General features: G+C 37.8%; 1 protein-coding gene across 1 annotated transcript in view; it reads left to right on the top strand.

Moving 5' to 3' along the window:
• The window catches only part of LOC107559434 (activating signal cointegrator 1-like), a 76,623-nt gene that overhangs the window by 38,005 nt on the left and 12,747 nt on the right, over positions 1 to 25,871 (top strand). Inside the window, 1 exon segment of the mRNA XM_016243255.1 lies at positions 7,220 to 7,322. Coding sequence (XP_016098741.1) covers positions 7,220 to 7,322 — 103 coding nt within the window.

Genomic DNA, 25,871 nt, shown 5'->3' with positions numbered 1-25,871 from the left:
GTTACAGTCTCTGTGAGCTCGTCCAGATCGGTGGCAGCAGCTTCAAAGACGCTCCAATCAGTGAGGTCAAAACAAGCTTGTAAATCCTGCTCTGCTTCATTAGTCCATCTTTTTACAGTCCTTAATACAGGTTTAGCTGATTTCAGTTTCTGCCTGTAGGTCGGTATAAGATGAACCAAGCAGTGATCAGAGAGCCCCAAAGCTGCTCGTGGAACAGAGTGATATGCATTCTTTATTGTGGTGTAACAGTGATCCAATATATTACTGTCTCTGGTGGGACATGTGATGTGCTGTCTGTATTTTGGCAGTTCACGGGAGAGATTTGCTTTATTAAAGTCCCCGAGAATGATTAAAACAGAGTCCGGATGTTGTTGTTCTGTGTCTGTGATCAGATCAGCGAGTTTGGGATGATGTGAATGGCTGAAGTGTGTGACGTTCACGGTGTTTTCAGCATCTGCCGTCTCACTAAATGACGACATAAATACATGAACAACATCCCCAGAACTGCTCTGAGAGTTTCTTCATGAGCATTTGGCCGTTTCATTTGAGTAAAACTATCGTCATATCATATACATAGGCTACAGTTCTAACTTAAAAGGTCCTCATGGCAACCCATCAAAATAAAAGTTCAGTTTAGCTACTACTACTACTACTACAACAATTATTACAACTTTTGTTGAATAAGCATAATCACACAATACGCTATTTCTTCCATGTTTTAATGTTAATAGTAAACCCCTTGGTTTGCCAAAAATAGATAAATTAAAACTAATGGAAATTACTGTCACATAGGCCAAGATTAAGATATTGTCATGTAGGCTAAGATTAGGATGACAAAAATTGAGACATTTCAATAAGCTTTTGAACCAAGTTTGCCTAAATTAGGCTATTAGTGTTATAGTTTCATTAAAATAGTTGCGGTCTTCTTAACTTCTACAATGGAGCTATGAAGACAATTAAATTATTTAAACTTATTATATATATTGTGCTTTTTTAAGTTAATCAATTGATGTGCATTAGATGATGAATTGAACAGTCACCTCTTGTAGGTTATGATTTAATCATCAGAAAAGAATCAATGAAGAATTATGAGAGGTTATGCTATTACACATATATTTCTAACATGTAAATTATTGAAGCCAAATACTTACATTTCCCCAAGCTGTTTAACTGTAGTACAGTATTCATAGGCTTAATCATGAAGCATACAGTGACCCCACTTTTAACTCTCTCTTTATATTACCCTTATTGTAGATGGATGCACGGAAGAAGACAAGAGTAAGAAGTAGGGATACCATTTTTTCAGAACCGATCCCGATTCGATACCAAAAGTTCTGAGTATCGGACAATACCGATACCGATCCGATACCAGCACAGATTTTTTTTTTATGTCTATACCTCAGTGTGTGTTGACCTGATCATCACTCTTTTGTGTATTACACACAATCTACTAAATATAGACAACTTCATAATAAAGAAAAATAGCAAATTAAAAAATATATATAATCATAATCTATGAGAAAAATACTATTATAAACTAGGTTAGTGGATAATTCAGCAGCAAAGTTACTCTACAAAAATGATGAGTTCACAATAATTTTATAAAATCTAAACATTTAGAGAAAAAACATTATTTAGTGGGTGAAAAAAATAAAAGTAAATAGGTGTAATCTGGTCAAATGTTACACATTGCTCTTTGTATTGTAATATACTGTACATTCATGAAAAACAAGTAAATATAATTATATATAAATAGATGCAATCAATTAAATACATTTCTTTTACATTTATAGCACAGTAATGAGGCAGCAACATATGATAGATAAGACAGAACAAGAAAGGCTATTAACAATCTTTCATTGCGCAAAAGTATTATAACATGAAAGGCTCCAATACAGAGTGGCACGAAGCGCTTATGCGCATCCCGTGCGCAGAATGATGCGCTTGTAGCAAAACGGAGTCACAGTGAGCAGCGCTCCGCATAGAAAAGTTCAAAGCACAAAGGGAAAGAGATACTGATGCGTAGTGTATTATATCTGTGCGATAGTTTGAGCCTTTTCTTTTAACAGTTTTAAATTTCCTGTGCGCGTGAAGAACAATGCTCTGTACGCCAGTGTTGTGATCTCTAACAGATACCCAGTAGAAAGTAACATGATTTAGAATTAGCTATAAACTCCAGCAAGATAAAGTCATTTTATGCAAAACTGCTGATATTTATCTACAGATCAAGTATAATACCCCGATCCAGCAGAAAATGTCAGTATTGGAGCGATACCGATCCTGAATATCGGATCAGCGCACACCTAGTAAGAAGTGCAGTGTGGGAGTACTATACAACCAACCCCAGTGAAGGCAGTTTTTGTCAGAGCCCTTGTTATTCTTAATTTTGACATTAATTTTAAGTTTTACACCAGACATATATATTGGTTCAAAATATCGGTTATCAGTCTACTTGGTCTGTAATAATCGGTATCGGCATCGGCCCTGAAAAACACATATCGGTTGACCCCTAACTGCAAATATAATGGATGTTTCCAATCCAAACCATTTGCCGTATTTTAGCAGAGTTCAAATTTTATATTACAGGTTAATTATTCATATTTCCTGTTGTGAGCTAAATTCGCTACATTAATTCACCTAAAGCGGTAAACTTATAAGCTAAAAAAAAAATCTGCTTTAAAACCAAGACTTCCAAAACGGAAAAGAGAACAGAACAAGCCTACACTACTTTCTAATAAGCAGCAAGCTACATCTGCATTCCATAGAGCTTAAGTTATATTTAACCCACAATATTACTTTAATGACTGATGTTGAGATTTTATCGTATCTCAGTGATACCACTGAAGCTTTTGAATGCAAGCCCTTATTCAGTGGATGGATATGAATGTGACATGCCTTTTCAATTAGTCAGGTATTGAAACTGTCACGCGGGGAGGGGAGAGCTGGCCAGTGCGGTTCAGCAGCATTAAATCCTAATTAGTCATGGAAGGATGAAAGGGAAACGTTTTTGAGTTCATTCTTTGATCAAGATTCTTTGATTAGATTCTGAACATTAGCCGTATATATCTCTTCCATTGTGACTATAGGCTTCTTTTTGTTAAGGCAGTTGGCTTGAATTTGAGATTAGTTCCTTTGTCAAACAAAGCACCTCCTCTCTTGCTTGTATTCACTGTTTAGTTTGAGATACATACTGTATATAGAGGCTTTAGGAAGGTTGTCTTACAAATAAGAAGACTGAGGCAGAGCATTCAAGGAAGCTATAAAGGAATAGTGCTGTTAGTCTTTTGTTCAGTAATCCTCCCACCGGCCCATCATGCAATCTGTCATCCTTTAAAATGAGTCTTAGCCCACATGCTTAATCTTTGCACTCTGCAGTTACTTCTCCCATTAAAATTCTTTTAAAAACATGTTTTTATGAGACTTTTCAACATAAAATCAAAATTGAAGCTTTTTACATTCTTAATACATGTTCCAGGTTTCATTGTGCACAATTTATCAGTGCACATTTCTCCAAAGAAAACAAGATAATTATCTCTATGAATCACTCTCTCTCTGAAATGACTTTCTGTAAGGTATTACCAAAATCTTATTTCATGTAACATGAGTATTTTTATGCCACAATAACGTTATACTGTATATCATGATATAGTTTGTGTTGTTGTTTTTTTGTTGTTCTTAAAAATAAGAACAGAGCCACAATAGGACAAAAACGAATGCAATTTATTACAAGTGAAATAAACATTACTGTAAGTTTTCTGGTGACTATAGGGATCAGGTGCAATTGAATAATCAAATGTAAAAACAAAACACTGCGTAGTGTTTCACACATTACATTAAATTTAGATTCTTAGTAAAGCAAAGTAAAGTGTTTTTTGTTGTTGTTGAGTAATTATCATTAACAGAATAGACAGCAGCACGTATATTAGGCAGCTGTCACTTTAAGACCAAATGCAAAGATCCAATGTTTTGACACATCTGCTTGCTTTCCCAACTGTTACATTCACTTTTGGGTTTTTTGACTGATTTGGATTTTTTTGTTGGCCGATGCTGACAAGACAATGTCCATATTCTCTTTTGCGGCTTATTGTGCTTAACCATTTTTAATATCAAGCATGCCCCGCATTTATATGCATTGCTAACTATAAAAAAAAGAATAGCAAAATCTCTGGCGATAGACATTTTATATTATCACCATGATATATATTATCATATCACCCAGCCATAACTTGGTGTTTTTCACCAATGTCATTTAGGCCACACAGGCTATTGCATAATGTTAAGTAATAGCAAAACAAATACTTATTCTAATAGTACACTATTTAGATGCTATTTGGCAAATTCTTATTTGACCTTGCTCGATTCTGGTATAGAGAACCCTGTTTTCACAATTCAGTCAGTTCCACATAGGTAAAAATCCTGACGTTTATTTACTTCATGAATGTACAATTACTAAATAAATGGGTTTCAATGTGTAATTAAAATGGGTTTCATGTTGACTTCAAATATTCTGTGCAGTGAGCGGTTAGGCTGATTTATAGGTCTGCTTTATTTTGCTGTAGTTTTAGAGATGAAACATTGTCAATTATACAGAAAAAGCTAAAGGCGAAAATTGTTCTTTGGAGAAAGCAGCTAGTTACACCACAAGCTATGTCAAGTTATCTTATTACACTGAAGCTACTTCATATTTGTTTTATAAATAGTAAATATTAAAAATAGCCAGCCAGTAAACTAATTAGTTTTAATACATGATTTAGCAAACAAAGAAGCTCCAAAAAAGGCACAACATTAAATCATAATGCGAGACTGTTGCTGCTAATCAATAAAATAGCTTTGATACTGAGAAGCTGCATGATTACAAAAACAGCAACACTACGAACTCACTAATGAGAAATGTAGTTAAACAAACACCTTTGCTATTTGTAGGTAAACTTGTTACCCACAATGACCAGTGTATAATTTATTGTATTTTCAAATAAGAGATTTGACGTTGGAGTCTAAAAGGAGATTTTGCAGCCACAATGTTAAAAGCCAGGTTCAAAAACACTGACAGCTATTTATGATTACTATCACAGTTTTCTTCATTTCTGCACACTAACTACAGCTGCTTTTGATGTTGTAACTGTGCTGTTTTATGTGTTCAGTTATTCCAAATATTATATTTTTTTAATGTGCGTCACACACTTTTTTAATCATGCGATTAATCGCATGATTTGTCTGTGATTAATCGTGCATAAAATTCAATAATTAATTAAAAAGTAGTGTATTGCGCACTTTTTTATTTAAAAGTACTGCTATATGAACAAAAGTGCAATAACATTTGGTTTGTAAACACTTTAAACAAATAAGGTGCTTTTTTTACAGCAGTATTCCTTTTACATAGTAGCAGTTAAAATATTTATTGTAAATTTCAACTTTAAACATTAATGTAATCAAATTATATAAAATATAAAACCAAAGCTATTTGCCAGTCCAGAGCCATCATAACATTATAACAGGCACCTTCAGAGAAGAGACCTGCATGATCGCGGGACCCAACGCAGCAGAGTGCGGCGCGGGACAACACTTGATGGGCGAGTGCGGGAGAATAAGCATGTACTCACACTAAGCAATCTTAACTGTGACCCAGCGCGTTTGACCCCCAAAGCCTGGTTCGTTTGACTAGTGTGATCGCTCTGTGCTGTGCTCGGGCGCGGTTCATTTAGCCGTCCCTGGCCCGGTTGGAAGAGGTGGGCCAGAGCACGGTTCAGTTGGGCTCGGGTGCGGTACGCATGTAGTGTGAGCGCTAACCGCGCCGGAGCGCGGAATTCTGATACGTGCAGCATGATTGCCTGTACATTTTTGAGTGCCAAAAGTGATAGATCTGTAAAGCAATATATTGTGAGAGGGCCGTGTGTTGCCGCATCCCAAATGACTCAAAATAATAAACTACAAAGTTAACAAAAGCGATACACTCCACGGTGCTGAGCGAGAGCGCTTCTCTGCTGTCTTCACGTGCTATCAGAAACTTCCTATTTCCCTATTTTTGAAGTCGTGATTATGAGCTCGTTGCATTCTTTTTTGTTTAAAATAACAGTGAACAGTGATTTGTGAATGTTGAAGCTTAGCCTAAATAATTTTATCAGGAGCATTCATGTGAGCGCTGCTGTAGTCTTAGGCCTACCCCAAATTCTCTTATTGGTTGAGACGCGTGATGACACCCATCCCAAGCCAGTACTGATCAACATCCCACCCCTCCTGTGACCCATGGTTTCTCTGTATGTGTATTCAGAGCCAGTAAGCAACGGACTTTCAAAATAATAATAAAATATTTGATAAAATAATATATAAAATAATAAAAATAATTGTCGGCATTAATTAATTAATGCGTTAACTTGCCCAGCCCTAATATCTTTTTCTTGCATAGTTTTGATCATGGTTTTTGACAAGGGCATGTTACACACAATAATTTGGCCAAATTCTGTTGACATGTTCAAGCAGAGTTTTTGTGGACACATCCTTTGACATGAACAACAAAATGTATATTTGTCTTTTTATTTGTCACACTGCAAGACTGTTAAATTGAATTGAAGAAAGGTTATTAAAATGCTATAAGAAAATAAAAAGAATTGTTGACCACTAACTCATATTTTATACATTTGAATTGTTTAATGTAAGGTATGCATTTCCACATTTAAGCTTACATACTTTAATGTTGGGGTTAGAACAAAAACGTTCAAGGTACTTGTCAACCTCTCATCTGCTGATCTTGAAGTGACATTTCCCAACAAGTATTTCAATCAGATATGTGGGCTTATCACAACACGAGTGTAAGTAAATCTAGCAGTGGCTGAATTTATCCACATCTCCTGCGAGACAACTCAAGTATGCAGAGGGGCCTCATATCTGCAGCACTCTTAAAAGCCCTAATTGTGTCAAGCTCGCTTTGGCACTTTTAGTGTGGGGGTGGGGGGAGGAATAGTGTTGTGAAAAGCTTGTGCTTCTTGAATGCCGTGATACAATCATACGACTCTGATGGTTGGTAGGAAATAAGATGACCTGTGCCTTCCCCCGACAGATTAGATGGATGTCACATTTCTTATGAAAGTGCCAGTCAATTTCGCCTCTCCTGTGTGCTGCCTATCAATTACGAGGAAGAGAAGCCTTTCAAAGCTGTTGTGCTTTCTGTGCGTGGTAACCAAGTGACTGAACACAGCTCATTGTTTCCTCTCTCTCTTTTCAGTATCCCCAGATCAGCGAGCAGTCGACTTCTCCATTTGTCTTCATTTGCTCCAACTCCCAGGAGTTGGTGGTGAAATTTCCCATGAAAGGGAAACACAAGATTTGTAAGTCCTGTCTGCCTCTTTTCATGTGCAGGCTTTAGTTGTTCGCCCTTGCAACACTCTCAGATGCACATTTAAACATATGCAGTAAACCTAGTGAGCAGCCCACTGGGGCAGCAATTTTAAGCAGCATATAGGCCACCACACACACACACACAAAAGGTAGGCAGCTTCATTATGCTCCCAATAAGACACTTTTTAACCAAATTCTAAGGCAATATCACACACGGTACTGTGCAAAAGTCTTTAGATTCTTAAAAAAACATATTTTAAAATGCTTAATTATATCCAGTTATGTATATTATACAATATTTGCACAAGGAATGTTGGCACACCAAAGCAAAAGATATAACGTTTTTACTCTCTTGTACATTACTGTATATCACTGTATATCATTACGGCACCAAACCTGGTGAAAATATAAATTTGTTAGATTAGGCAAAGGCAGTGTTGATCATAAATAATCTTGTATTTTGAGTTTGCCAAAGTGCAAAATGCCAAACCCATCTAGACAGTAGGCCTCGAGGCAGCTAACTAGTTTTTGTAACAGAGCTATGATGTTGCACATCATCTACTGCTGTAACTGGTCTTGCAGTGTATTCAAAATATTATTTTCATAGTCCATCAAAGAATACTTCAGAATGACCATGGCACTCTTGTGAATTAAAAAGCCTTAATTATCAAATGGCTACATCCAAGAAATCTAAAAACTCTCCAACGCGTTTCGGCACAAGCCTTCTTCAGGGAGAGCAAACAACAAGTTTAGCACAGGTGAAGGCAGTGTCATTCATTAAGTCATCTGATCATAGTCATGTGACCAGCAGCTCTCTATAGCGTTACACATTCACAAAGATAGCAATTTTCACCCTAAAAAAATACAGCATATTTTCATACTCAAGAATGCTACTTCGAAGAGAGAGACTTTTTTTTTTATAAAAAATGAGTAAAATCCAAGTCCTCATTTAATCCTGGATACATATTGTCCTTTAATTTGTAAATCCAAAATGTCTCTTTTTGATTAAGTTTAAGTTCTCTATTGCCTTTCCTAATAGTAATATTTATATGATCATTACCTTGTATTCTAAGGATCAAAGGATAGCTATTATGCATTAATTTAAAATGTTTTGCCATAGGATATTCATCATTACCCCTCCTGATGGCATATTTGTGTTCAGCCAGTCGATACAGTATTCGTCTTTTTGTTCTTCCAACATAAAACACCTTACACTGAGGACATTCTAGTCTATAAATAACATGGGTAGTTTGACAATTAGTTACAGTGATGACATTTAAAACAACCCTTAGGTTTATTCCCTAACCAAGAACTATTATTTTCATAATTACATTTGTGGATGTTTGTTTACTCCACATGCAAGATTATGTACAGTGTTGGTGGTGAAATGTCCTCTGGGAAATCTCTTGTGCTGGTTGTCCTTATCAGTTAATGCTTATTGTTGTCCTCACTATCATCATTTAGCTTTGGCTCTCTTTGGTATGATCAAGGTGTTCATTCATTTGATTTATGCAGACCTATTTTCAAATGGTGGATCACATCTTTAGGCAATGCCAGTAATAATGGTAGCATATATGATTTGCATGATTTTGGAAAGAGAACCATACAATTTCCAGACAAATATACTATGGAAACCCATAGTAATACTGTGGAGATTGATTGCTTGAAATCGTACCACAGTGTATGATTGAAGAAGGCGGTTCATGTAAAAATATTCAAACAATATGAAACCAATAGTTGTTGGTCTGAATAAAAGCAAATGTACTCCAGCTGGTCCTTTTCCCTGGGTTTGACGTCACAGCTCAGGATGGTCACTAATGAAGGATTTGGGAAGCTTCAGAATGGTAAGGCGCATTGCATTTACAGTGTTGGTGATCAGCGCCCCCAACCAAAAAAAAACCCCTCATGGCTGTGTACTTCTGGGAGGTCCTGCACCAGCTGAGAAAGTCCATTGAGATGAATGGGATTGCTAACGGATGAATGTTAGCTTTCTTCTAAGAACGATAGACCTCCTTGTTCCGGTCACATGACCCAAGTTTTGTCACCAGACAGCATAAAAAGACCTATGTGATGAAAAAAAAAAAAACTTAAATATGCCTATATGAATGCATTGTTTTTCATCCACAGTAATGTTCACAGGAAATCTCTGCTCTTAACGGAGGTGGTTTGGTGCCGTTTTTCCACTCATTGTTCACAGCAGCTCGACTGTAAACAGTGGTGTTATTTCACAGTACAGACTGGAAGCATTTCACACTTTGATAGTATCTGCGTGACGGTTCCTCCTTAATCACATTTACACATTCTTTCCTGTTTAACCTGCTAGCTCCTCAAATAAAATTGATCAATTAATTATATGACTTCAATGATAGTAAATGCACGAATTCTCGGGTGGAAAGCATCTCTGACAAGCATGGGTGATTGCTTTTACAACAGCATTGGCGACTCACTGTTCGGGGTCTTTTGTTTTCACATAAAGGAAGCACAAAGCCAGGCCCTCAAAAGCAATCCTTCCCTCTGACATTCAACGCTCCCTCCTTCCTCCACCACCAGCTTTTCATATCGTAATGGAGAATTTTATATCCATTTTGACCTTGTGTCTAGCCACCATTTCCCATTCATTTTCATTCTCTCCTAAGCTGCCACAGCTCTCAGCAGAGCCGACCTCTGTGAACTCCTCACGGGGTGAATGGGGGAGGAGATATGGACTGATAAGCTGGGAGAGCAGTGAAGAGTAAGAAGTCACCACAGAGATGTCCTGCCCTTTACCTCCCCCGTGTCTTCCATGGTTTATCCAACATTAGGTCAAGGTGTCACCCTTTTGGTCCTGACGCACTGAAAAAGGCCTGTGAGCCAAAACGGTCCTTTTTCCTCCATGTGTAAAATAAAACGTCAGAAAAAAAATTGATTTTCAAATGCAAATCACAGCTGAATTTTTGAAGTAATAGGATTTATGCACCAAAATGAGATATTATATGAGATAAGAGAGTGTGGTGTTAAGCTTTTTTCCAGACTTTTTCTGTACACTATCATCCCAACAGCGTGTTGATATATGGATTAGCAATCACAAAAAGATGCTTGCGGTCTCGGAGAACAAAGCTATTATGGAAAACTGACTTGTATAATAGAACGCCATCCATCTACCCCTCATTGTCGCTGGAATTGCTGACATTTAGATGTGGGAAATTTGGACTCTGTCATTCCATTACAAAGAAATTTCCATTTGCTGATTAAAATGACTGTATTAAAGCTGTGTGGGTGCTGAGGTTTATGTTCATCAGGCACCGGAATCTTTTATCCTGTCATTTCATCTCCTCACTGAAGGTCATCCTCGCTACATCGAGCTATCGGAGATATCCTGACGAGTGGCTTCAGCCATGTGTGAATATTGCAAGCTCACATCAGTGATTCTGTTACATGCTAGCCTTTTAAAGGCTAAAGGTTGTCTCTCTCTTCTTGCTTTATTCGAATCAATACGGCGTCATTATCCAAACAAGCATGCCTTGCTGCATGCATTAATAATATGCAGCCCAGCTTCTAAGCATGCTGTGCTGAACTGCTTTGCTGAAGGACAGACTTGAAGTAGATGATCTGTTTATTTCCTCAAAGGAAACCACTTTTTTGTCTGGATTAACCAAATAAAGCTTTATTTTAATAAAAAGGTCACCTTTTTGTGCTTCTGGAGACTTATAGCCTGGTCTCTGACTATTGGCATAATGTCTGGTTCACTTGGCAGTTTATTCTGGCTAGAACTGGCCACATATACAGACCAAGAGAAAACAGTCTTAACAGAATGTAAAATGACCAATTGTAGTTTGTTTAATTTTTCCATGCCGTTTAAGGGCAACTTTATCTACAAAAGTTGATACCACAAAAATAAACTGACTCGCAGACTTTGGAGTTATTGTTTCATTTCAGTTAATGAAAAAAGGACTGATATTTGATTTATTCCCTAACAAATTTGGGAAGCCCTGGGCTATTTCACAGACTGAACAAAGTGAAATACTGTTCCTCGCATGGATATCTAGTTACTTCCTACTGAGATCTCTCAGCTCATTTAACACTTTTTACCATATTTAAATCCATTCTGCAGATTTCTGAAAAGTGTGCAAAATCACCCACCAGTTACCTCACCACCCACTAGCTATACCTTACCGAGGGGCTACAGTAGCCTGAGGCCATCAGCTTATTGACAACTTCTACTCTTATCGCCATTTCTTTTACTCCCTGCGGTGCCCTTGTTTCTTTTTCCCTTCATTTCTCCACTATCTTTTTTCATTCTCTTCCATAGGGTAAGTAAAAAGAGAGGTTTTGATTTATTCATGGACTCCTTTTTTATATTCATGTATTTTCCAGGGCTATCTGGGTGCGGTGGAATGTCTTGCTTCAGCAGCTGCTGGGATGCTCGACAGAAATCGGGTTTCAGGTCTATTGAGCCTTGCGGTGGGGGAAGGGAATGTGTATTGGGGGGTTATATATTACCCAGGAAATGTGCAGCAGGCTTCAGAGGTGACAGGCTGTGTTTATTACAGATCTGTCACACAGCTAATGGGCAGCCGGGAACTGGCTGCTTCACTAATGTGAGGGAGAAGCGTGCAGTGAACAAGAGGATTTCAGTGCTGAGAGGCCCTTTAAACTCAAAGCAGTGACAGTGATCCACAAACAGGGAAAAGTTGAATGAATGTCACCTGAAATGCACAGAAGTTACAACACTCCATGCTAGTAGATAAGTAGTCACTTAGCAGAGTTTATCCAAAACAACTGAGAGTAGAACTTACTGGCTAGATTTTTTTTTTGCATTGACGCTGATTTTGGGTGTTGATAGGTGAAATGGATTTGTAACATTTTAGATTGTGTCAATTGAAGTAAGAATCTAAGTATGTAAGCAACAGACATGCAAAGAACAGATATGCAGAGTTCTGTGGTTTTAGATTTTGTGTTGGTCCTGTGCTAGTTATGATTTTGCCAAGTAAGATATGTTCCTCAAAAACTTCTGTTAGTCCTGGAAGAACGTTCCTGTCAGTGGAATTTAGTTCTAACCCTGGTGTAAAGTAATCTTAAAGGGATAGTTCACCCAAAAATGAAAATTCTGTCATTAATTACTTACCCTCTTGTCGTTCCAAACCTGTAAGACCTTCGTTCACCTTCGGAACACAAATTAAAATATTTTTGATTAATTCCGAGAGCTCTCTTAACCTCCCATAGACAGCAAGGATCCTTACACGATCAAGGCTCAGAAACATAGCAAGGAGATCGTTAAAATAATCCCTGTGACATCAGTGGTTCGTAAACATAGTTTACGTTCAGATCAAAGTGTAAATGGCGTATCCGCATATGGTGCTGCTGACACAGAAGAGCATACGTTGTTTACGTATGTGATACTCTCCAAAATGGTGCTATAGAGTGACTCAGAGGAGACGAATTGTTGAATAAAGTTGTTATTTTTGTTTTCTTTGCACACCAAAATTATTCTCATAGCTTTGTAAAATTACGACCAAACCACTGATGTCACATGGATTATTTTACAGATCTCCTTGCTACGTTTCTGAGCCTTGATCGTGTTAGGATCCTTGCTGTCTATGGGAGGTTAAGAGAGCTCTCGGAATTCATCAAAAAATTCTTAATTTGTGTTCTGAAGATGTGGTCTGAAGATGAACGAAGGTCTAATTCGTTCATCAGAGTAATTAATGACACATTTTTGGATGAACTATCCCTTTAAAGTCAAGCACCTAGCACATGTCTTGTTTTCTGCTCTTAAATGACAAATCCAAAAATTGGAAAACAGGGTAATGAGTAAACAATGCTGCCCAGCTTGTTGAATTCTTTAGAAGTGGAGAAAGGATGGAAAAGCGTTTTGAATTTGCACCTCTCCTAACCTAATGCTTTTCCAGGAACTTGTCCTACTTGGCACAATCATGGTGTCCCTATCTTATTACAGGGACAATCCCCCTGGAGAAACCTTGGGTTAAGTGCCTTACAAGGACACAGTGATGTCGGTTCATGGCTCGTTCCTTATGAGGCTCGAGCCAGAAACCGTCCAGTACACGCTACTCCACACCACCCCCTTTTTGCAAGTGAATGTACATATGACATTATGTAACATTTTCATGTTCAGAGTGAACCAGTGTTTTTGGGAAACGGTTGGGTTGACTGAGTTTGTACTTGGCAGAAATTAAAACGAAGCTCCTTTTAATAGGTTGTATTGTTGTGTACACTAGTGCAAATGTAGAAAGACTTTAAATTGTTAACGTTAGCACAAAGCAAGCACGCCTTTTTTTTTTTTTTTGATGGCATCTTTAAGACCACACAACCCACTGAATGGACTCTTCATATTCCTACTTCTGTTCCTAACAGCTTTGTTTTCCATTTGTGTCACATTAAACATAGCGTTTACCCTGAATAAGATCTGTTAATGTTTCTTAGAAACTGAAAACAAATGTAGTCTACTTTGAGAGGTGTCCTGGAGGCCATGTGAAATAGAGTTTAAGAGTTTAATTGCTGACTACTTTTCCAGGCTCCCACACAGGGTTGTTCACTCGTATCATGCTGTGTGATCAAAATATCAACAGGCGGTTTAATATGCTTGTATATCTGTCTCCATGATACAATCCTTCAGTGCTAAGAAGGCTTGCTAGCTTTTAAAAAGAGTACTACTTAAACACATAAAACAATATTTGTGTATGTGAAAAGGGAATGGGGGAGACCGTTTGACAGTGCCAGGAAAAACCAAGCAAGCAAGCCTTTGAATGTCGTGTGCACTCAAGCGACGATCCAAGAATGCGGTTGGTATTTGGCTACGAATTGAAAGAGATGTAGCTCTCATTTCAAACATAGTTCAGCCTAGCATGAAATAAATGGCGCAACGAGACCCATGTTCAGTTATTTAAACAATAGTTTGCTTGTTTGTTTGTTTTCATCATCTTCGACTAGTTTTTAAAAGTAGTGGCCCCAGCTCTGAGGGTTTCCACCTAGTGGACCCACCAGTTAATGCAGTCCATTCCAGGCACATGCAAAAGCGAATGTGTAAAATAAATAAAATTGTAATAAAATAAAAAGAGTGAATGTAGACCACTTTTTTGCTACATCTGGTAAAATCTTTGTTTAAAAAATACAATTGCAAATTACATTTTACGTGTCCGTGTTCTTTGAACACTAGTTATAACTATGTACTAGTTATTACCTAAATAAACACACTATAAATAGCTTTTATTTGGAATTCTCTTTGCTTGGATTCTTTGGTAAACATTAATTATGCGTGCGAAAAACAGTATGAAAGACTGAAATGTTCAGGGCACACTAATGCTCTTTAATGCAACATTACTTTTGTGAGTAACTGGCAAACCGCGCTCCATTATGAAATGAATAGGAATCCTGTGGGCAACACTTACAGTATTGCATCTATTGGTAATGTACTGAGCTTTTTTCATCAAGGTTTTGAATTCTGGTTAATGTCTGTGTGAATGACGAGTCTGCTACTCTATTGCTCTCATCTAACAGACACCCTATAGTGAATACCACAGCATTCAGAATTACCAATAAATTTTTTTTTGTTTTGTTTTTTTAAAGAAGTCCTTTATAATGCAAACACTGGAACATCTTGAAAAGAGTTTTACTGTGCTGACTGTCGTAAATGAATGCAACATGCTGTTTAAATGTTGAATTGACAATGACTTGACTGCTGTAATGAAGGAAAGAGTTTCTGTGAACTTAAATTTGATTTATTTAACCTTTATTTAAGCAGGCAGTTTAATTAAGAAAAAGTTCTTTAACAACTTAATATACTGTCTGTTTCTCAAATAAAGCTATCTTAAGTAGAAATCAAGTATAGTACATGTTTATAGTGCTTTTATAGTAATTTCCTTTTCTTTTTTTTTCTTTTTGTCCATCTCGGATTTGGCTTGGTCCCATCTGATACCCAATCTGTCAAAAAAGCTCTGTATTGGACAGATACCGAGTATCAAATTGGCAAATCGCAAATAAAGATTAAACTAACCTAGTGGCACTAAGTGGTATTGCACAAAATAATGTTTTTCAGTCCCCTTCAAGTATCTTCCTCATCTTTAGTTGTTCAGAGAAACTGATTGTCCTGGCTTAAACCCATGCCTTGGCATGCTGGACCCCTCAAAACCATCCAGCCTCACAGCAGGAAAGCACCAGAGTCTAGAAATGGCTTGCTTTTAGCTGTCTCCACTCATTACGCTGGAAAAGTATTTCAGCATTGAAAAAAAAAGACACAGTTCACCCTTAATGTCTCCCCTTACAGAATGGCAGTAGTTCTGTGGTCCTGAGAGGCAGATCTGCAGTGATCTGCATGATGTTGCCTTCCATTTGTTACCAGTAATGACCGCTCTGCTTAGAGACCCCAAGTCCTCAGAGAAGAGCGATGGAGATCGTGTCTATGTGCGGGCTGCCAGCTGCTCCCATGTTTCTCATGCGGTTTAATTTTCCCACTGCAGCACCTATGAGTAATGATATGAGGCAAAGAGCCCTCTTCTTTATCTTAATTTAATCCTAATTTACACAACAGCCAACTGCAATAGAGCACTAGCAACAGTGTGGGAGTACTGGAGTCCCACACCATATGATGACAAAGATTGCAAGGTCTCGGTTTGGTGTTGTCAAGCGTGTTTTTACAGGCTCATCTGTCGACAAATACATCTACTACTTGGTTACTGGAAGTAGGAACCCTTGACTCTGTGCCCTCAGCCTCTGCCAAGATGGCCATTTAAGCTCTTAAAAATGTATGCATGAGCGATAGAGAAGAAGATGGTGGGAGTAAATGCATAGATGAAAGTTGAGTTGCTGGTCTCTGGTTACTGTTGTTGCTCATTTGCACCTTGCATCTTCAAGTGTTGCATGAGCACTTTTGTTTGACAGAAGCTTTTCTCTTAAAAAAAGAATCAAATATCTAAAAAAAAAAACACAAATTATATTTTACATGTGTTTGTGTGACTATGTCTTGCAGTAGGGCTTCCAGCTCACAAATGCTATTTTATATCTTACAATTATACTAGTGCTTAATTTAAACTCCCAAAAACAACCTTTTTATTTTTTCTTTGATGCCTAAATATTCTTGCCTAGTTTTTCCTTCAGTTGCCTTATAAAAAATGTTTATTGACTTGGACTAATTGGAACATTGGATATCTATTCCAACTGTTGTCTACAGCATTTGTTCTTAAAGAATTTAGTTTTTTTAAAACAATGTATTAATACAACCAATATCTGCAGAGGTTTAATAGGAAAATTGACCATTTTGGTTTCTTAGTGTTTCTTGAGTTCCAAATCAATGCATTATAGTAGGCTTAAATTAGATTTTTGTTGCAAGTGAAGCTGTATTTAGTTTGAGTCGTTTCCCTTTTAAATGAAGCCATTTTCTTAATGGTTTTTTAAGGTTGAGGCCATGTTGTGGAATTTGTCCTTTCTGGCATTTTCCTAATTCGAGTAACTTCTACCAAATGACAGATGAATTAGCTCAAAAGTGCTATAGAGTTTGATTGGATGCATTTTATATATATGAAATATATTGAATGTGAATTGTGCAATATACCCAGACACTATCTACAACTGTTTTTAATTTTTTTCCCTTGCTCTCCGCAGCCCTATCACAACATGCCTTACATACTAGGTTGCCAAGCACAACACCTTAAATGAAAGCTTTGTTGTAACCACTTCAAATTTGTGGGTGTTTCCCTCTTCGTGCTGCATTACTCCTTAAGTGGCTTAAAAACAAAGGCAGGGTTATCCCTTGACCATTTACTCATTGTGCAAATCTAAGTGGAGAAGTACAATACTACTATAGGTCAACACAACTTGATGTGCGCGGTTGTAGATTGTTGGGGAAAAAAATAATTTGACTTGTCTAAACAGATTTGTGTAAAACAGACAGAATTGCTGTGAATACTCAATGTAATGTGTAGATGTATGCTTACTGTTGGTATGACGTAGTTCTCAATTAACTTCAGTATCTTTATACCAAGAATCTGTTCAAGAAATTGAGTGACAAATATTTACACATTTGCTTAGCGGTCAAATGTCACAACTGTAATAAAGCTTGCTGGTGTTCATGTGAAAGGCCAGAGCATCGGTGCATCACACATGGCTTTCCTACACGCTACGTTTCTGTTCTGTTGAGTGTGAAAGGGACTTCAGAGAGTCCTCGATGCTGTGTTGTGCTCTGCTCTCGTGCTCACCATGAATATTGCATTAACACATTCCCCACCATATGTAGGCTAGGTGCCCTGGCTATTGCTGCAAGTGCACTCAGCATGCAGTGAGAGTCACTCACTTGCCCTGACATGCTAACAGCAGCAGCTCTGTATTATGTACAGCAAACATGCTTTTAGTTTTGTTGACAAGCTCCAACATGGAAATTAGTAGAATATGTAGATTCACGTTTGGGTGTTCTAACTGCCACCCAGTGTACAGTTAAACACTCTTTGAAACTTGATATAAATAAAAATGCCTGTCTGCTTCCTTCCAAATAAGATGGTTAAATTTGATATTTCATGCCAAATATCCCAGTAAGGGATCATCGTACCTTTTCTGAATGCCCTTTCCTAAGTGTTGATATTCAAACAGTCCAGTTGGCCTGATTGATGATCTCAATGATGTTAGCATGCTTGGATCGATTTTCGTGGCTTATGTGCTCATTACTCTCAAATTGAGTCTAGCCGGCTTTGACCTCAGGGAAGTGGCTGAGGTGCCCCTTTAGCAGGCAATGTAGGTTACAGTATGAGTGGAGTGGATTTCATTACATTGTGTACATTGTGTCGACATTCATTTTACATTTAAGCCTATCATGCATCTACAGAAACTACTTTGTGATAGAGTTTACTTTTGTAGGTAGTGTTTTGCTCCTTTTCTGCTGATTATTGAAGTTTGCCTTTCATGGTTATATAATTGCCTGCAGTCAGTGCACTGCAACGAAAAAACTGACTATAAATATATTTCTATCATGACAACTAACTAAGAATAGCTTAGCATGTAATGTACATGACAATGTTAATGTATCTGGTCTTGGTGGACTAAATCTGCTGTGCTGCTGTTGGGAATGGCATACAGGATAAATCACCATTAGCAGATCTAGACAGGTGGAGCTGGGGGAGGTGGAGGGTTTCTGATAACATACTGCAAGACTTGCTTACAGCAAACAGAGACAGACTATTTAAATGTTAGCTACTAGATTGCATTAAGAACCTATTAGTCTGCACCATATGGAGTTTCGTGAGAGAACTACAAATTTATCAACATGAACCTTTGCAACAGACATTTAGGAAGCAGCACATAAAAAAAGATGTAATTCTGGAATTTTAACAGTCTAGACTCTAGAATAAAGTGTAGATTCTGTAAGAATATGAGTGTTGTTTTAATCTTATGTTGTAACAGAAAAAAGTTATAAGATTGTTGTCCAGTTAACTTTTTTTGACACCCTCATGTAACAAATAATTTTAGAGTGCTGTTGTGTGTGTGTGTGTGTGTGTGTGTGTGTGTGTGTGTGTGTGTGTGTGTAGTGGATCATGTCATTATGTATTGTAATGGCTTCAAGTTGTGGACTGTATATTTGAAATTGGCCAGGTGTGGGTAGGCAGGCTTGGTGCCATTTTCTTGACTTGGGCCACTACCCCTCAAAATGTCTGTGCACAACCCAACCCTGTTTGACCCTGAACTCATACGCTGACCTTGCTTTCACACTTTAGTGAGTTGGGCTTTGGCTGCTTAAGTTCTACACAATCTTTTATTACCCAGCAATTTTCTGCATATTCCTGTCATAATGTGCACTTATCTCTGAGCAGCTGGCCCTTCTGCTAACTTGGATAAAACATTCAGAATAAATTTTTGTCCCAACCAACAATGAGCGAGCAACTGTTTAGGTTACAGGAATGCAATATAATGACTACCGTTGAAATTGAAGACCTATAATATTACTAGGGCAACCATTTCACAAAAGGACAATTTTAAGAATGTACTAGAATGTACAATTTTAACAATGAATGAGACTTAAGCTTTCAAGGTTCAAAAAGAACAAAAAAAAGCATTATAATAGTAGTCCATTGGATTGACACTATATTCTAAAGATTTTTAGTGAACAACTACTTACATTTTGGTATGTTCCACACATAAATAGTGCAAATGTACAGTAAATACATTTTAAATTTCTCCTTTTGTGTAACAAAAGACATTTGTACAAGATGAAGAAAAATATGACGTTTATATGTTTGTTTGTGTTTTGTATTACTGTAATGGTTAGGTTCAGGTTTCTTAAAAGGTCATCTTAAATTTTTGTTTTCATACAATTTCCCCATCTTGAGTAAAATGAGTTTTAGTTCTAACCAACCACAGCAATGCTGTATTTCTATTTAAGTGTAGATGGAAAATTAGTTTTTCCACTGAAAACGGTCACGTCCTGCCTGATTAAAATATATAATATTCTTGTTAGGTTTTTTTGGATGCATAGCTGATTATTAAACCTTGCTGAAAAGTCGCTGAATGTCATGATTGTCACTGTGAAACCGGCATCATTCGGGGAGCTTGAAAAAGAGTCAGCACTGCTGTTAGTCATCTTTAATGTTTACTATCTCTCTTTTACCTGGACAGCAGCCACTGCCTGAGCTGAAAGAGGAATGTGTTGCTTTGAGAGCCTTGAGATATGGCTGGAATTTCCCCAAAAAGGCTGCCGCAAACAAGACCGGCATGGCAGGCATTCCCTTTCTCTAATTGGGCTTTCACAATCAAAGAGAAATCCTTTTTCAAACTGTCTGGTAGAATTTCTCCAGTACTTGAAAGCAACTGGACGTGCTTTTCCATTTGAATCAGACTCATAATTGAAGCGTGGCAGAGGAGACTGAAAAGATGTCCTTGTTAAGCAATCAAACGTTGTTTTGAAGATCCAGCCCCAGATCGTGACTGCAGTAATTAGAGAGATTTTTGGTTATATTTGGAAACGCATTCATGCTTGTCTCTGGAGGGAAAAGCTGCTGCTTCTCTACTGCAGTGCATCAGCTGCTCACCTTCAAGCTGGATTTCCTGTTTTAAACACATTAAGGTCTATAGCATCAGAGCAAAACAACAAAAGAATGTGGATCACTGATGAAAAATCATCCGACGCATGTTGGCCCTAAACTATTTAGCCATTCAGACAGTGACACAATTTTTTCCTGGCCTCAAACACATTATCATTGTGCTTTAGTTGTTTGTTTCCACTATGACCTTTAAGTTGCTTGTACTCTGGTATTGACAGCTTACATGTGTGCTGTTCTGGAAACATGACCCAAAATGTTTAATATTTGTTTGTTTTTGGAAAAAAAAAAATCAGTCTACAAGAAATTGTGGCTGAAATGTTGCAGCTGGCATAAAAATATCATAGAACAGCACTGTTTCAATCCAAATTATGATCAATCGGTGCTTAAAAACAAACAAAAAATGTTTTAAGTCATGCACTTACAATGGAAGTCTATGAGACACGAAACAAATAAACATTAAAGGGGTCATATGATGCGATTTCAATTTTTCCTTTCTCTTTGGAGTGTTACAAGCTCTTGGTGCATAAAGAAGATCTGTAAAGTTGCAAAGACTAAAGTCTCAAATCCAAAGAGATATTTTTTATAAAAGTTAAGAGTCAGCCACACCTACCTAAAACGGCTCGTTCTAACACGCCCCCACATATCTACATCACTATGTGGGAAGATTTGCATAACGCCGGCCAAATGTTCACGCAAAGAAAGAAGGTGTAACTTTTATTCTCACTGTAGTATTGTTGCTGCCGCCATGTCGTGAAGGCACTATGTGATTCGTTGTGAAAGCGAAACTACTTTGTTTGGCCTTCCAAAAGACGACGATATCTGCTTCGTCATGCCTGGAGCTGCTCCGTGCTGGTTGCTGAGGAAATACTACAACTTTGCGCTGTGGATCGGCTTTCACCGCAGACGAAACTGAGTCCAGCCCGGGGTCGTCACATGTGGTTGTCGCAAGCCCGCCGGACGCTCCTTCGTCGAATCCGCCGCCTCTGTTCACTCTAGCCCTCCGGCCGTTCCTCAATTTAGCCCCCGGCCTCTGCTCACTCTAGGCCGCCGCCGCTCACTCTAGACCACCATGTGTGACGCTGTGTTTCATTGTGAAAGCGAAACTACTTTCTTTGGCCTTCCAAAAATGGACACGACTAGAAATCAGTGGTTAAGTTGTATTTACAACACTGTTCCAGAACACTTCAACCCAAATATTCAGATGTGTGCAGCACATTTTATGGAGGACCGTTTCCTGATCCTGGGAGAGTAGACTACAATGCCGTCTGTTCTGACTCAAAGACTGTAAGTACGTTTTTTTATATTTAAAGAGTTTTTATATTTTATATATTTAAAGCAAGTTTTTTAGGCAGTGTAGAGTAGGGCATGTTGTTTGTCATTTCTCCGATCACAAATGCAGACATTATTTTATGTTTACGCGGCGCAATGCAACGCAACACGTAAAAAGACAGTATAAGTCATTATAATCCATAATTATGTCCCCGCTGGATGCAACGAATGCCTCGTTTATAATGGGTTTTAATGTTTTTGTCTCGTCGCTCCGGCCTGACAGGGCATCATCACAATATGGTAAGGGGCGTAACATTTCCGTCACACGCTTGAGGTATTCAGCCAATTACAACGCACTGGATAGCTGGCCAATCACAGCACACCTCGCTTTTTTAGAACGATGAGCTTTGTAAAAATCAACGCGTTTCAGAAAGGCGGGGCATAGAGGAGAAACAATAATGTACAGTATGTGAAAAATAATGTGTTTTTTACCTTAAACCACATAAATACATTTCATTACACCAAATACACAAAATAATGTTCTTTTTAGCAGCATCATATGACCCCTTTAAAATATGCACTGTTTCAAAATTATATTTTCCAGACATTAATGTCATTCTCACCGATCTTAGTATGCAAATTTTAGAATTATATGCCAACATTCTCTATGCAGTTAAACCTTATCAACGATTACTAGAAGTTAATACTGCTAGAACTGTAGTTCTAAAAGAGAACTCAAATTTGATCATTTAAAAGACAAAGCAACATTTAGATTTGTTAATAAGCCATTTTTGTTTGTTTTAACAAACATCATAATTGCAGTTAAAATTTGTACTTGGAGCCCACAATTAGAAATATACAATTTACTAACTGCGTCACAACCGTTTTACTATTAGAGAAAGATCATTTGATAATTAGAGTCATTTCCTATTGATGTTTCTCAGTGTGCTCTACAGGGACGAGGCTGTCTTGATGACTAAGGTTACACACAAACACACACTTCCTCATGGTAATTATCAGATCTTTATCTTATCTACAATATTTCGGGCCAGTGCCCTTGAAAGTGTGCTGATAAAAACCATGGCGAAATCACACAGCACTTAGAATGACTCTTTGTTTTACATTTCAGTGCTTCCCACAGCTAGCCCCAGCTTTGTGTTGAGCTTGTTTTAATCTCCATAGCTCTTGTTGAGCTTATTGTTGTGCTTTTGAAAGAAGTGTATTTACACTCAGAGAGCTGTCTGTAGCCACCTCGGCTGAGCCCAGACCTCTCTCAGCAGGATAATCTGCAGTCTGATCTGCTCACCCCCTACATAGCTGCCAGCTCTGTCGTCTTTGTGGTGTACAGCGAGTGGGGGAGGGGCCCTCGCTCCTGTCTCCCCATGTATGGACTAGTTCTCTGTGAGCTGAAGAGGCCCTGAGTGCTCATGTTTATACTGAGTCCCCACAGGCTTTGTGTTTGCCGGCTATAAGATTCATACTTTGAGAACGGCACTCATTGAATTGTACGTTTTTTTGAAGATTCTGAGGAAGCACCAGTGAGGATTTCTGACATGTCTGATGTTGTTGTCGCCATTGTTTTGCTTCCCATAATGTCTCAGAAAAAAACATGTGGTAATTTTACATTTATAAGCCCATTTCACCCTTATGAATGTGAAAATTTTAATTATGTGTTAAACACATCATTTTATTGAATGTTAAAATTATTTATATACAGCTGCAGTCATACGTTTATAAAGAACAGTTGCAGAATTTGTAAAATAATTAATATGTTAATAATTTTAAGTTGTTCATGAGTCGCTTGTTTGTTCTAAACAGTTAAACAGCCCACTATTCTTCAGAGATAATTCTTAATTCACTATTCACTAATTCACTATTCTTCAATAGTCCTGCGCATTCTTTGGTTTTCCAGCATCTTCTGCATATTTGAACCCTTTCCAGAAGTAACTAAATTATTTTGAATCGGGGGAAGTCGTGGCCTAATGGTTAGAGACTCGTAACCCAAAGGTTGCGGGTTTGAGTCTCGTATACGGCAGGGATTGTAGGTGGGGGGAGTGAATGTACAGCGCTCTCTCCCACCTTCAATACCACGACTGAGGCGCCCTTGAGCAAGGCACCGAATCCCCAACTGCTCCCTGGGCGCCACAGCAAAAAATGGCTGCCCACTGCTCCGGGTGTGTGTTCACGGTGTGTGTGTGTTCACTGCTGTGTGTGTGCACTTTGGATGGGATAAATGCAGAGCACTAATTCCGAGTATGGGTCACCATACTTGGCCACATGTCACTTCACTTCACTTTTTCACTTTTGAAATCCATGTTTTCACACTGAGGACAATTCAGGGTCTCATACACAGCTATTACAAAGGTGGAAAACATTTACTGATGCTCAAAAAGGCAATACAATCCATTAAGAGCCAGTGGGTATATGAAACAGTCGTAAAAATGTTTTTTTTTTAGAAAATATGTTTTAATTTGTTTTGTTTTGCTTTGTTTTAAGCACGAACCTCACAAAATTGTTAGATTATGCTTAAATGGCAAAAAGTCATTTGCCAGCAAGATGAGAAATTCAAGGATGATTTAGATATTTTAATATAAGTATTTTTACTGGCCATTTAGATATTTTTTTTACTGGAAAACAAGACAAAATAGTGATTTTGTTTTGTGCTTCCATGGCTCTGTGTGTCTAAATAGAAACCATACATCACGGAGTGCACTCAATCTCAGTAAACACGTTTACTTGTAAAGAGGTGTGCGATACACTCCTCCGATGGACTCTGCGTGTATTAATGCTTTGTGGCGTTAGACTGGCAGGTTTCCAGGGCTGCTCAATGAGGCAGCACTCAGTCTGCTGAGCTCTTTCTGCCTCACGTCACTCTGTTTATTCTTCCCTGCAAACCAGCTGAGCTTCTGGAGTATACTCCATCAGCTTCTATCTCTATACTGTGTCCACAGTTACCGTGCCAGTCAATACCTTAACACCCAACACATAACCTTCCAACCCGAGAACCCATTTTGATGATTACCAAGAGCGTTTAATTCCACTGTCTGTGCGCACAGCCTTTGGGGAACCAAACTGACCCAGTTTCTGTGCGAGTCCACATTTAGACCGACTCCGTGGACTAAAATCATCTATCCTTGATCTCACCCTCATAAACAAACAACCAATATACTGTATATCATCCTTTGCTGTTTTCCTGTGCCTTGAATTAGTAGTGCTTTTAAACTACAAACATATTTTTTTTGTGTGTGTGTGTAGCTGGTAGCTGATTTATAATAAATATCTCAGAGTTATATACTAACCTAGTCGTTCTCATCTGGTGGATCACAACCCTACAGTGGATTGCAGGTCTGTTCTTTAGGGCTGCACACTGCAGGGAAAAACAATTAAACAATAAAATGCATTTAATTGTGTAGTAATGCTTCTTTTAAAAGGGCATTAAGAGAGCTTCCAGTGTTGTTTGTTGTTGATGTCAAAGACAAAGCTACTGCAGTTAGCCCAGTCCAAACATAAACCATTTGACATCTTATAATCCTTGAAAATCATGAACAAAACTCTGCAAGGTTTAAAAAAAATAGTAGTTACTAGGTCTGTCCATCAACTTTTACATTTCAGTTGAATTAATTACGTGATAATACAATCAGTGAAGCAAACTGATTGGATTTTTTGCTTAGAAAAGGCACCAAATTAAGATAGTTCAGAGATATTATTATATAAAAACATTATCGTGGCGAATAAATAAAACATTGATTAGACATCAATAAAGTGGCTCTAGAGGTTTATTTTAAATTTTCCTATTTGTACACATTGCAGATAGACATCTTTAGGAGGTTTTAATGTTTTTCAGCATCTCACGCCACGAATGCCAAATTTTCAAAATGCATGAAACTGAAATTTAGAAGACTGAGAGTTTAGAGACGAGAAGACGTTAGAATTTATAAAACTGAGACATTTAAAAACCAGAATCCCATTGCTGCTTTTTTGGGCTGTGCAATAATTAATTTGACTGTTGGATTTAGAACTCTTTACCTGTTTAATATGGTTGAGATCTGGTTTTAAAAAGGTAAAATGTGTTTACTGATTGCTTAAAAAATGTCTATGACTACACCAATAATGTCACAATAAAGTGTGCATTCCTAATCATTGTCTTATTTTTGCAAAAATCACCATTTACGGCAAAAATTACTTCCTCTATACCTATATATAAATACAGGGTTAGGGTCTTGCATTTTGAGTGCTGTGGTCTGTCTTTCCTCC

Source organism: Sinocyclocheilus grahami, unplaced genomic scaffold, assembly GCF_001515645.1.
Source record: "Sinocyclocheilus grahami isolate Dianchi unplaced genomic scaffold, SAMN03320097.WGS_v1.1 scaffold685.1, whole genome shotgun sequence".
NCBI classification, from domain to species: Eukaryota; Metazoa; Chordata; class Actinopteri; order Cypriniformes; family Cyprinidae; genus Sinocyclocheilus; species Sinocyclocheilus grahami.
Note: the sequence above shows the minus strand (reverse complement) of the source record. Positions and strands in the feature narration are given on the sequence as shown.